This window comes from Xenia sp. Carnegie-2017, unplaced genomic scaffold, assembly GCF_021976095.1.
Source record: "Xenia sp. Carnegie-2017 unplaced genomic scaffold, XeniaSp_v1 HiC_scaffold_3, whole genome shotgun sequence".
NCBI lineage: Eukaryota > Metazoa > Cnidaria > Anthozoa > Malacalcyonacea > Xeniidae > Xenia > Xenia sp. Carnegie-2017.
Window position 1 is genome coordinate 461,369 of NW_025813493.1, and position 13,113 is coordinate 474,481.

General features: G+C 34.9%; 1 protein-coding gene and 1 long non-coding RNA gene across 2 annotated transcripts; one reads left to right on the forward strand and one right to left on the reverse strand.

The window, feature by feature from the left end:
• Positions 1 to 603: 603 nt before the first annotated feature.
• LOC124454990 lies at positions 604 to 8,421 on the forward strand. Its single transcript, XM_047005748.1, has 8 exons — positions 604 to 743; positions 1,653 to 1,987; positions 2,367 to 2,538; positions 3,663 to 4,057; positions 4,592 to 4,971; positions 5,749 to 6,541; positions 7,103 to 7,248; positions 7,467 to 8,421. Exons 1-8 carry the CDS (start codon positions 731 to 733, stop codon positions 8,131 to 8,133), a joined length of 2,901 nt encoding a protein of 966 aa, XP_046861704.1. The 5' UTR covers positions 604 to 730; the 3' UTR covers positions 8,134 to 8,421.
• Positions 3,257 to 12,147, reverse strand: LOC124455000. Its single transcript, XR_006951643.1, has 9 exons — positions 11,931 to 12,147; positions 10,796 to 10,874; positions 10,304 to 10,590; positions 10,091 to 10,207; positions 6,980 to 7,882; positions 6,061 to 6,255; positions 5,837 to 5,945; positions 5,119 to 5,194; positions 3,257 to 4,959 (listed from the first exon to the last, which is right to left on the reverse strand). It is a non-coding gene; the product is annotated as an uncharacterized LOC124455000 (long non-coding RNA).
• Positions 12,148 to 13,113: the final 966 nt, after the last annotated feature.

Below are 13,113 nucleotides of genomic sequence, written 5' to 3' on the forward strand. Positions count from 1 at the left end.
GATCTTTTTCATAATCATATGTGTAAATGCTATCGAATGAAAAACAACTATATGCAAAATCTTTGCAAAATTGATGCCGTCAAATATTGACTTTCGTAAATCCTCTTTGAATTTACTGAGTAGCTACTTTACTCGCCACGTCATCGTCTGGTGCTCACTTGGCTTCAACAACAGAACACTCTCTTTTTTATTGTGCATCATGGCCAAACCTGATCCTGGTGAAGTCGGAATACACTTTTTAACAGATACATATATATAATAGAAAAAACTTCACAAAGGATCCAGTTCGTGAAGTAATGACTAATAGCTCTAAAATATTCTTTCGAAATTTTTAACCAACATGCAGTGTTGTTGTTAAGGTAATTTAATTTAAAATGAGCTTCTGTAGAAGTTAGCCTCTTATGTATTCTTATTCTGGATAAACTGCATAGTCATTTTTGCTTTAGTCACATAGTCGTAAAAATGAATGTCAATCTATTTGTCTGTTTGCTGCACTATTCACGGGGAAAATTACTTCTTTTGTGCTTCTTCCGTTTCAGTTCGGCTAAGCCATAAATAAATATGCACCGACACAATCATCTCAATGACTCTTGTAATGCACCAGTCAAAAGCTGACATTCTCAAACATACAAATCACCATTTGCGAGATACAAACAAATTAAGTCATTATTTTGCACTGAACAAGCTAAGGAGAAGTATAAAGTTTTCGCTCGATCCGGAAATTTTCATAATGACCATTCATGGTAAGTAGAAACGAACAGAAAAGTACGCTGTGATGATGTTAATTAATGCTTCTACTATTGCCATATTGCTTTATAATAACAGTGTGTTGCACTGAATAAATTTATGGATTAATTTTTGATATGATAATTGTATCATAATACACTCAGCAAAATACAACAATTTAACTAGTCATGTTTTAACTAAATTGTACAATTGTTAGTGAACTCTTAGCGTGCAAAATTATATACTGCCATATACAATTCTTCATTGTCCTGTCAGTAGAATCATCATGAAATTTGGGTTTGAAATGCAAATGAAGGTGTAAATTAAACAGTTGCGTGAAACGTAAAAAGGCTCTTTCCTATGATGTTATTAAATAAATCTAGATGAAATACTTTATACACGAAATATACGTCACTACAATATCACTGAACACACAAATTGACTTAATTCGATCTATACTAATCGACTGAAATTTTATAATTCAAAGTTTTCTTTTGTGTGTTATAATATGGATTTTTATATTAATTTTAAGTAAGTTTTGTAATCAGTGTATGTAAGGAGAACTTAAATTAGATAACGAACGTAGCAGGCATGTACTTTTTGTGCAGGTTTATAAAACCGTTTGATGTAAAATTCATACAAAACGGCAAAATTTCTTTTTTCGAATCAAGCATTAAAATGTCTATCTTATGTATATCTGAAATAGAAAGAATAGTTATGACTGACAGCTAGTCTCATGCAAATGATGAAAAAAGGGGGGGAGGGTGCACAGTTTTAAAGATTAGCAAACTGTAATTTTGTTTTGTCTTGCCTCTTTTGAAAATGCGTATCCGAATACCAGTGAATTATAACTGGTATAAGATTTGTTATTTTTTACTAAAGAAATAATAGTTTTGTAAAAGTTAATATCTACATTTATTTTATAGGAGCATTGGTAGGATTATTTGCTTTGTGCATCAGTTGGCATTGTGTGGTAGGTTTTGATCGTGTTTTTAGCACTTGGACTAAATTTTGGTGGTGGAACGTGGGCTCAAAATGGCCAGCAAGCGTAAAAGACGTTTTGCAGAGCACTTATGGCACATGTTCGACAAAAAACTACTGCTTTCAGCGGTTACCATCATGGACACAGGAGAGCAAAACTGAATTATTGGCAGTAGACTCGATGGGTACCATATATTTATGGAAATTTAATCCCGCTAATCCTACGGCACATGCGTGTTGGCTTGCTCTTCACGATCACAAGGAAACTGCTTCAAAAAAGGTTTTTCATGATTTATTTCTAAAGAGTTTGTATTCCCATACAAACTATGATGATCAATTAATGCTTTATTACAAAAAAATATGAATAGAGTGGCGAAGCCAGCATCCAGTAATCATTGCTCTATGAAAATTAGAACTAATTTCCTTTGAAAACTAAATTCATTTATTGTTTCAATAAATGAACACTGTGATATTTGAAAATTCTTTTAGGGCGTGTATATAAGCTGTGATAACTTAGAAAGCCCATGGTGTTTTTTAAGGCAGACATACGTTTCCAATAAACATACTCATAAAATTTAATACCATATGTACGTTGACATAATTAAAAAATTGCATTAATTTATTTTTGGCTTATGTACATTTCTCTACATTGACTAAAGATCTTGAACTTAAAAACTTGGAATCCAATCGTCATTGAAGGACGCGCACCAAAAGCCAACCAAGATTCGTTCATGTATCGAGAACAAAATGGATTGAAATCACTTCTTCTTGATGACGACAACTGTGACTGTTTATCTTCGTTGAGTCTAGGACATGGCATGTGTGGTTCAGGTATGGATAAAATAAAATTACATGTTTAAGGGTGGCACGTTGTAAGGTGAAATTATGCTAGATGAATGTAAAATATGTCCTTACAGATCAAAAATTGAATTTATACCTCGAGAATTTTATAGCATGAAAACAATGCTCTAAAAATGTAAATTCAATAGTCTTTGCTTATGAGTTGAAACAATTGCTAAATTCTTTCTTTGGCGAACCCAGAGTACTTTATACCTGTCCCTTGAAGTCCATCAATGTTTTCTTAACCAACTCAATAATTTTTACTTATAATCATAATTTGCTTTTATAACCAAGTTGTATTACCTAATTTCAAATTAATTTTATGCTTTTTGGAAATTTGAATAAATTACAATATGAAATTAGCAAATTAATTCCCAGTGAACGTAACAGTTATCATAAAACTTAGTGTAAAATGCAAAAACATCCATGTTTTAAAGATCTTGCGTTGGACAGCTATCATTGGACTAGCTTCGCAAGTAAAACATCTTGCATTTTAAAAAAACTTCATTGGTAGCTGTACCAGAGAACGTTAAAAAACTTAGAATAATCAAAAGTTTTAGCTTACTCCGTGCGCCTTGTTTTAGAAAACTTTTTTCAAGAATCTACATTTTTGATACACCCTGTACATACGTAGTTTTATATTTACCACAAAACTTTGCTTTGTTGTGACAGCCATTTAAAACTTGTATAAATTAGCACAGCAAAGATCTTTACAAGATGGAGGAGAATATTAGATTATTTTATTTTACCTGTCGCCTATCTACACACATAAAGGGCAGCCACAACAAATTTTTGTTGTTTTTGTTTTATGTTGAAGGATAATATGTTATAAAGTTAATGAAAATGTATTACTATTTCCATTAAACAAGATACTAACAAGTGCACGAAAACGAGCCATGGCCAGAGAAAAATTTGTGCATTCTTCGTACGTCACCACAGCCAAGAGAATATTCCGAAGCAAATGCAATATGAAAAGATCTTATTGTACATTTTGTTTTAGCATTTCACGTCAACTGACAAGCCAAATGTAGAATGCGCTTTTTCTGTCAATGATTGGTTTTTTAAACTTGCATTAATTTCATAAAATAACTTTAAATATTTTGATTTATTTTCAGGACATAACAGTAAATTTGGAAAAGAGATTGGAGTCGATGCCCTTTACGATCCCGGATGTAACGGACCTCGACCAACTATTGGATTGTCTTTGTACTTCCGCCAAGAAAAAAAGATATTTCTGTCCGACTTTGGAGGGGATTGGGAAGCATTTTGGTGGTGGACACCTGGAGCTCCATGGCCTGTGCACGTGAAAGACGTGCTGCAGGATTGTTACGGCACGTGTTCCAAATATGATCATTATTGCTTTCAGAGGCTACCAAGTTGGACTCAAGAAAATCAAACAGAACTTCTCGCAATTGATTCACGAGGGACTGTCTATCAATGGAGTTTTGATTCTTCTAATCCAACAGCGCATGCAGCTTGGCTTGCCTTTCATGATCATACAAGCGGCGAGGTGATAATTTCACATAAGTGAATGGCAGAATTTTTCTTCTAATTGTCTGTAACTATTATTCCTCTAGTTGTACAATTCGCTAACAGTTAAGTGTTGAAGATGATCAACTAAATTACTTGGTTCGATTTTGTTGGAAGGAGATGTTCAAAAGCACGTTATTAAAATATTTCACTAATCAATCCTTGCACTAAGACCCCGTTTGCACTATACCGGATTGCTTTTGTATCGGATGGAGTTCCTATACGATGTAGTAGAATACAATCCAATTTTAGTCTCAGCATCAAGTTGCATCGGGCCATCGGCCATTTTACAACGCGAATTTTCATAATAAAAATAAAAAATAAATGTTATTTACCGTATGGGAGGTCCGTGCGGAAAAAATATTTTCACGAGGTCTCAAATTTTCATTGATGGAAAAACAGGCTCTGTAGAAGCTATGTCTACTATGAACTGTTCATTGTAATAAAAAACTTGCTTGTATAAAATTGAACCTAGTAAATCTTTTTATGCAATTACATGCTATTTTTAACTTAGATAAAGAATTCCAAATCATGGAACCCCAAGACGTTGGTTGGTCAGCCTCCAAAATTGAACCAAGATTCTTTTTTATATCGCGATGCAAAAGGATACAAAACAGTGTTGTTAGATGACGATAATGGTGACCATTACAACACCCTGAGCATGGGACATGCTTTATATAAGCAAGGATTGGGAGTAGACTATCTCAACGACACTACACATTATCCCTCAATTTCAAAGGGGTTGACGTTGTATTTCAGGTCACGTGGACAAAGAAATGCCACCAAATATGGTAAATCTTGGAAAGGCTTTTGGTGGTTTACATCTGGTGCCACATGGCCTAAAAGTGCTTCCACTGATGTTCTTGCACATCCTTATGGAACCTGTAGCAATAGGTAAACACAACAAATACAAATTACAAAGCAATGTTTCCTTTCTTTGCATTTGAAACATTTTGCTGCTTTAAATCTTTTAATACATTCGCACATTTTCTGTTTTTCCAGACAACCTCGAAAATGAAGCTATTTCGTAACAGTACATACCTTTCTGTCTTGGTGTTGTTACTGTGTTTGTTTTTTCTTCGTTACTTTCTTCTGATTTAACTTTTCCTTTTCATAGCTACAAATAGCCAAAATAGTTGCAGAATTAAAGTTTAGATTTTACATTGAGCTGCACGTGGTCAATTTATTGGTCATCTTCAGAGTCAAAAAAAAAAAAGAAAAAAAATATTTTTTTTTGACTCTGATAATAACTACCGCAAAGGTTGTCGTTACATGTTTGTAAATGTAGATCGTCCAGATTGGTATAGTCCTGAGAAGGACTGTTTTGTTTGTTGTTGTTGAGTCAACAACAACAAAAACAGTCCTTCTCAGGACTTTATTCACCTGGACGATCATCATTTACAAACATATAGTAAAAAAAAGTTTTACAAACAGCAAAGTTTTCCTACAGGCACCCTTTAGGTTTAAATTGTTTTAACTGGAAAACATTATTTATTTGTTTTAAAGAATTTTCCAGCAGCAGACTACAATTTTTCTTATGTCTTAATTCATGTTTATCGTCTCTTTCTCTCATTTTGAAATAATTTTTAAATTTTGCTTTTTGTTGTAAACAAACGAAATTCTTCGCGTCGAAGATAGATTTTTATCGTTTATTTTCTTTCTGAATTGCAGTGAAGCGTTCTGTTTTCAACGTTTGCCAGCCTGGGCCTATGAAGACAAAACTGAACTTTTAGCAATGGACAATGCTGATAATGTATACCTGTGGCATTTTAACTCAACAAATCCCACCTCTCATGCAGCCTGGAGAGCATTTCATGATCATACAGAGACTGGTGTAGGGGTTGTCAAAAACTCTCATCCTTGGAACCCTAAAATTTTAAAGGGAAAGTCAAACAATATAAACCAAGATTCATTTATGTATCGTCTTCAAGAAAAGACAAAGTCAATTCTTCTTGATGACGATAATTGTGACTGTTTATCTACCTTGAATATTGGTACATCAATGTGCGGTGGTAACTCTGGCATTCCAAAGGGTCTTGGTGTCGATAAGCTGTATGATCCTACTTGTGGCGTGCCTCAAACTTCAAATGGACTCAGTTTGTACTATCGCACAGAAATGTCTTTCGTAGACTTCGGTATGGAGTGGACACCATTCTGGTGGTGGACTAAAGATATTTCCTGGAATAAAACAGAGAAAGATGTACTTGCTTATGAATATGGACATTGTAAGAAAGAAGATAGTTATTGTTTTCAGCGTCTACCAAAGTGGACCATGGAGGATTTTACGCATCTGTTGGCAGTCGATTCCGCTGGCACAAAATATTTGTGGAAGTTCGAGGCTAAAAATCCTACATCCCATGCTGCCTGGCTCGCATTTCATGATCACAAAGTAACCATGGTGGGCAAAATTAAGAACAACAAAGCTTGGAATCCTCAAGTTATGAACGGTTTAAAACCGAAAAAGGTGAGTACATAGAAAGGTGAGTAAAGAAACAATGCGGGAAATTTGAACTTGAAAAAAGTGCACGCGTAAAGTTGACAAAATTTCATGATTTTCTTCTATGATACAGTGCACTGATATCCACATTGGCATTTTTGTGCCTGTGTTTAAGGACGAAATTAGAAATATCAGGAGAGTATTTTATTTTATGGGCAATTTGGTTGGCATTTCACAGCATAACATAATTTCGTATAATGAGCCCTCCTCTACAATGAGAGATATTTCTTTTGGCCTGACAATTTGACAAATATCAGAAAACCCTCGCCATGTTGAAATATTTTCTATTTTTTTTACTTGAATTGAAGCTCTGTCCTGAAATTTTATGTACACTGACTGTGTGACTTGATGAGGAAAACCAATAGTTACTGGTTAATTACGCAGTAAACATACATGTTAGTGTACCTGTATCTGCCAAATATCGCTTGATATTTGGTCAATTTCTTTGACTTTTAGTAAGCACAAAATTGGTCAATTTCCAAACTTTCCATCTCAATTTATGCAATGCTATTCTCTTTTTTATTTCAGGACCAAGATTCATTTATGTATCGTGAGCAACAGGGAGTGAAGTCGTTACTACTTGACGACGATAACTGCGACTGTCTGTCTTCCCTTAGTTTGGGTCACGGAATGTGTCATTCTGGCTTTAGTACATCATTCGGTCCAATAAACAGGTGTGCAAGTTTTTGTTATGTTCAGTTCAAACAAACAAACAAACAGGAGAACAAACAAACAGGCGAACAAAGAAACAAACAAACGGGCGAGCAAATAAACAAACCAACAGGCGAACAAACAAACAAACAGGCTAACAAACAAACAAACAGGCGAACAAACAAAGATTTTTGGGAAATTCTTTTCAACGTTGCAAAAATGTCATTTCTACATTTTATAGATTTGGTGTGGAAGAGCTCTATGATGAAAATTGTAATACTCCACGTCCAACTGTAGGCCTTGTTTTGTATTTTGCTGCCTCACGTCCCATGAGCCTTTGTATGTATGGTGGTGATTGGTTGGCTTTCTGGTGGTGGTCTGCAAACGCCAAGTGGCCTTCAAACGAAAACGACGTGCTTGGGTATGCATATGGAACGTGTAGTCCTCGTGATCATTATTGTTTTGGCAGGTTACCACAGTGGGCTCAGGAAGACCTTACCGAATTGCTAGGTGTAGATTCTGCAGGCAATGTTTACAAATGGAAGTTTGATTCCAAAAATCCTACAGCTCACGCTGTTTGGCAAGCATTTCATGACCATCAACAAACGCCGGCGGGAAAAATATTGAATAATAAATCTTGGAATCCGAAAGTGCTGTCTGGGAAAAAACCAAAGGTCGATCAAGATTCGTTTATGTATCGTAAACAAAATGGAATGAAGTCTATTCTACTGGATGATGATAACTGCGACTGTTACACTACTCTAAATATTGGACACGGCATGTGTAAGTCATCTCATGACACCACATATGGGCCTCAAAATCAATATGGCGTCGACACATTATTTGATAACTTATGTCAAGTTCCTCAACCCGATAACGGTCTCACTCTTTACTTCCGCACAACCTGAATGTGACACTTGAGTTTTTTACTTTCTTTGTTTTATAGCGGTTTAGTTATTTTTGCTTGTTTACTTATTTTTTGCTGATAAGAAATTTTTCATAGAAAGCTATCGACTTTGTTACATGTATGCATAAATTACAAAATCTTGTTTTGTTCAGTTTTGTTAGCTTATCACTCCTATAAAGCTGACAAATAATGTAACTAACAAGTACAAAATATGGTTTGAATACTGATAATTACATTACTTTTGTATTAGAATTATTATATAAGTTTTCTCTTATATGAGACAAATTAATTCTTTTGTGGTGTTGTTTCTAATTTATTGTAGTGACACCACAGCATATTTTTTCATTTAGTTCAATTCTCACGCCCTTCCAAGTGCTAAAGTCACCCACTTATGGTCTCCTGGTAGTTGAATAAATTTTAGCAAGTTTACGGTTTCATACATTAGTGGGAAATTTGAGTAACACCTAATTTGACATAATTGCTTATTGCAAAACCATGCAAATAAGATACCGTACCGGAAGTGGTTTACGAACCAATTTTGTTTAACTGTTTAGAATTTCATTTTCAAGTATTTCTTCTACCTCAGTCCACAAATTATAACATCTGTCATAAATATTAGAGCATTGTTTATGCACAAAATATGCAGATACAAAGTTATGGAGAAAAAGAAAACATCTCTGACATTGTCACAGAAATTACGAGTGGCTTAACAAAGTGTTAATGAATTTGATATGCATTTGTCAAAACAAGCTTGAGAAGACAAAGAGCATGCCAAAAAATATATGATTAAAAATTTGCTAAGTGCATATACAAGCACCAGTTTCAGAGCTCGCTCGGTCACAAATAAATTAAGAACGACCAACTGTATGTACTAGTATCGATTATGGAATAAATAGCTCGCTCAGACATAAATTTTTAGGAAAAATTATTTGCGCATGCGCAGTCGGCTTAAGCATGCGCGGTCGTATTAATTAACTGTCCAAGTTCATGGTCATGGCAACGACCAATTGCATCTACTAGAACCAATTTTGAAGTAAATAGCATGCTTAGTAACAATTTAATAGAGGAATCATCTGTGCATGCGCTCTAGCATGCACAGTCCACTCGACTAAATGTTCATAGTCATGGCAATGACTAACTATATGTACTTGCACTACATTTGTGGCAATTAGCTCACTTAGTCGCAAATTATTAAAGAAATCATCTGGGCATGCGCAGTAGTGACTTTAATAATACCACAACTTTCGTAAGCCTTTGAATTTATGTATATATATATAAATCTAAAACTTCATATAGTAGATGTCACCGCACTCTCCCTGCGTACCCCGAGCAAAGCCTATCGCAGGTGATCTCGGGGTCTGATGGGCGGAAGCTTGCTATTGGCATCTCCCAAGTAGGATAGCGTGGAGGGGCCGAAATCTCCTACCGAAACGTTACATGCGGCGCCTGATGGGCGGAAGCTTGCTATTGGCATCTCCCAAGTAGGATAGCGTGGAGGGGCCGAAATCTCCTACCGAAACGTTAACATGCGGCGTTCTAGTGCCTTACGCTTAAAGAAGGTATCGGGAAGCATGGACCGAAAACGGGCTTTTTTGCTTTTTAATTTTATCTTTTTGTTTATCTTATAATAGAAACTAGAGCATCCAAGGATACTACAAAAGTTCAAAAAACTTCTGCCTCTTTAACGATACGTTTTTTACATGTTACGTTTTACAATAAAACTTTCTCATAACTCTCTCGTGATGAACGAGAGGCTCCTTATACAATATAACTATCTCGTCATGAACATAACCATCCATGGGCTTCATGAAAAAAAGAGATTATCTACTTTTTTATAACAGTTTTTACAAAGGTAACATTTAATAAGCCAAGCAATTTGTATCGTCTAAATTGAATCTCGCTTTCAACCCTTATGTGATAAAATTTTGCTTCATTTTGGATAGTAAATATATTTTTACCTTACAATATTTTCATGATTCAATCTAGAAAGGAACTTCTCCTCTCGAACAGAACCTTTTCGGATTCAAAGGAATTCTTTTGATCACATAGAGACAGCCGTCCATTTCATTACATACCTAAGCGTATATAAAGCATTTCCAAATCAAGTACAAAATTTCCTTCAAATGACCAAATTATCGTCTGTTTAAACGATGTATGTAATAAAAAGTTACCTTCACAACTGAAGCAAACCATCCATTCTCCAAGCATTTGCAACACCTCAAATACATTTCGAACTCTTGAATTTCTCGCAGCGTTAACGAAAGGAATAGGCATCAAATCAGGAGACTCGTCTTCATCATCACAGCCATTTTCATTTCTACCGTGATCTTTTTCAGCGTCAAGCTTATCTGAAGTGATGTTATTGCTTAAGACGCGCGACATGGGATTTGGAGAGATAAAAGGATGGCACAGAAGCTGCTGTGCTGAGCATTGGTTACCGTTCTCCGGATACAGACATCTATACAAAGTATATGACATTAAAAGACAGTAGCTATAAATTCTTCGTCGCTTTAATGCTTGTTTTTCTTCATGATCTTCATTTATTCAAGTGGAAGCTTTGAGTGGAAGTTTTCAAGCATGGCTATGATTGTAATTGACAAAAAACCTATTCTGCGAAGTGTACCTTTCTTTACAACTCTGCGATTCAGTAAAAACAAACTTACAAGTCCAAAAAGAGCTCTTCAATGTATCCAAAGACCAAACTCTTTTTCCTGACATTAGTTGACTTTTTAAAGAAAATACCTAAAAAGTGTAACAATAAAAAAACAAAAATGTATAAAGTTTGATAAAAAGCAATCCTTATAATGCTGATACTGAATTTTTTTAGTGAATTAGCTGACATGAAAACTGGTCGGCATTTTCAATTTTGCCCATGTATCGAGCCATTACATTTTGCAAAGCAGGACAGCTTTAATTGTGGTGTAATCATTTGCCTTGCAAGTGAGCACTCCCACAGACATTCAGCAATTCATTTTATTAATTTATACATTGCTCATTTCTTGCACTAGAATTCTACACAATGCAAATCATGCCCACAAATCATAATGTATAGAAATATATATAAATGTATACTGCTGGTTATTTACGTACAATAATTTTCACAATTTTTTTTCACAGTTTGCAAGGAGGTGTATTTGTGAAAATTCAAGCTTAAACTGATATTTTAAAATGGAATTACAGACAGAGAGAAATTAATATCACTCATATTTGGCTCTTGCTATGATGACATTCATGAGTAGGTTTCCACCAGTCTTTAAAGCATTATACTGTGCACGAGAAATTTAAATTCATTTTGAATTCATTTCTTTGTTTTGCTGTAGACAAAATACTGGTGTTTGCAAAATATGCAAAGATAATGATGGTGAAGATTGGTTTGGATGCGACAAATGATTTCACTTTTACCATTCCAGCTGTTTAAATTTAGAATTTTCTGCTGCCCTCTCCAACTATTTTTTTTGTCCATGCTAACTCTTGGCATGACATCACACAAATGTCTACATTTATCATCTCAACATTAAATAAATTTCAAAGGAAACAGGCAAACAGTCATAAGTGCTTCAATGATTGTGTTAGATTTAGAAGAATTAAATTGAATGAGCAGCAGTTAAATCTTAGCACAACTTTGTCACAATGTCCTATCCATTTCCTGTATTCTGCTTGCAAACATCTTGCATTATACACTCTCAAGAAATGGTTGTAGTTAATTCAGATGCTTAACTCAAAAGTCAAATTTCATTACAGTCAAAATACGAAAACAGTTAAAATAATAAAAATAAATAAGAAAAGAAGAATACATACTTGCTTTGGACGAGTGCAGAAAAAAGTTTTCCGATTCAGCGATCAATTGTGTTGCATGAACTCATACAAACACGTACATTGTGTTTTGTTGACTCTCTAATTTCGACATAATGCCAGTTATAATTACACATTGTCAATCTCCGATAATTTTCTTATCTTTCCACATTTTAAAACATAAATCTTTGGGATGAATGAACAGTAATTCGGAATAGTTGAATAATTGCAATTTTATCCACTACACTGACCATAATGCATCGCGGGCGCATCCTCTCTTTCGCCCGGGGGAGGGGATGTATAATAATGTGGTATGTGACGATATGTATAACAATTTATGCCTTAGAACAGGGGTCTCCAAACTACGGCCCGTTGGGCCTCTCAATCCGGCCCGCAGAGACATTTAAGAAAAACAAAATATTATTAAACAAAATAAACTTTGTGCAGAAAGTTCACGTTATGACTCAAGCCAACTAGCAAGAGTGGCTTACATCAATTTTTGTCCCAACTTCCTACTTCCGTTTCAAGCACATTGCGAAATTTAAAAAGCTGAAGGATAACGTGGAAATTTTTTATATTTCAATGCTTCATAATGGCCGATAAAAGAAAATGAAAAATAGATGATGAATGTCGGCGATTTCAAGAAGAGTGGAGTGTAAAATACTTCTTCATGATGTTCTTCGTAATGTACTTCATGATGTACTTCGTATTCTTCGTTATGTACTTCGTTTTATTTAAGCATTCGCTCTTTGACCAGCGGTATACGGTTCGTCGGCCCTCAACATGCTGGATGAAAGTTCATGTGGCCCTCTGGCTGTAAAGTTTGGAGACCCCTGCCTTAGAATTATCAGAGGGTGACCGCCTGATGGCTAACAGCCTCTGGGCAGCGGTAAATATAGCATGAAGGTGTATCTGAGAAATTATCAATTAGGACATGAAAAGATAGCAGTCTTCTATTAATATTATTTATTGCATGAGAATTTTAGTTTATTTCAGACAAAAAATAGGCGACGATGTTCCTTTGACATTTTGACTATTCTATCTATTACATTAAATGAATGAATTATGCATAAGGCTAAAAAATCCATTGTTTTTATACACAAATAAAGATAGTATCTATATGGATTTGTAATAGTTACGCATTATAGAATAAGCATGATTCTATGGATAAGATGTAAGTCTGACCAAA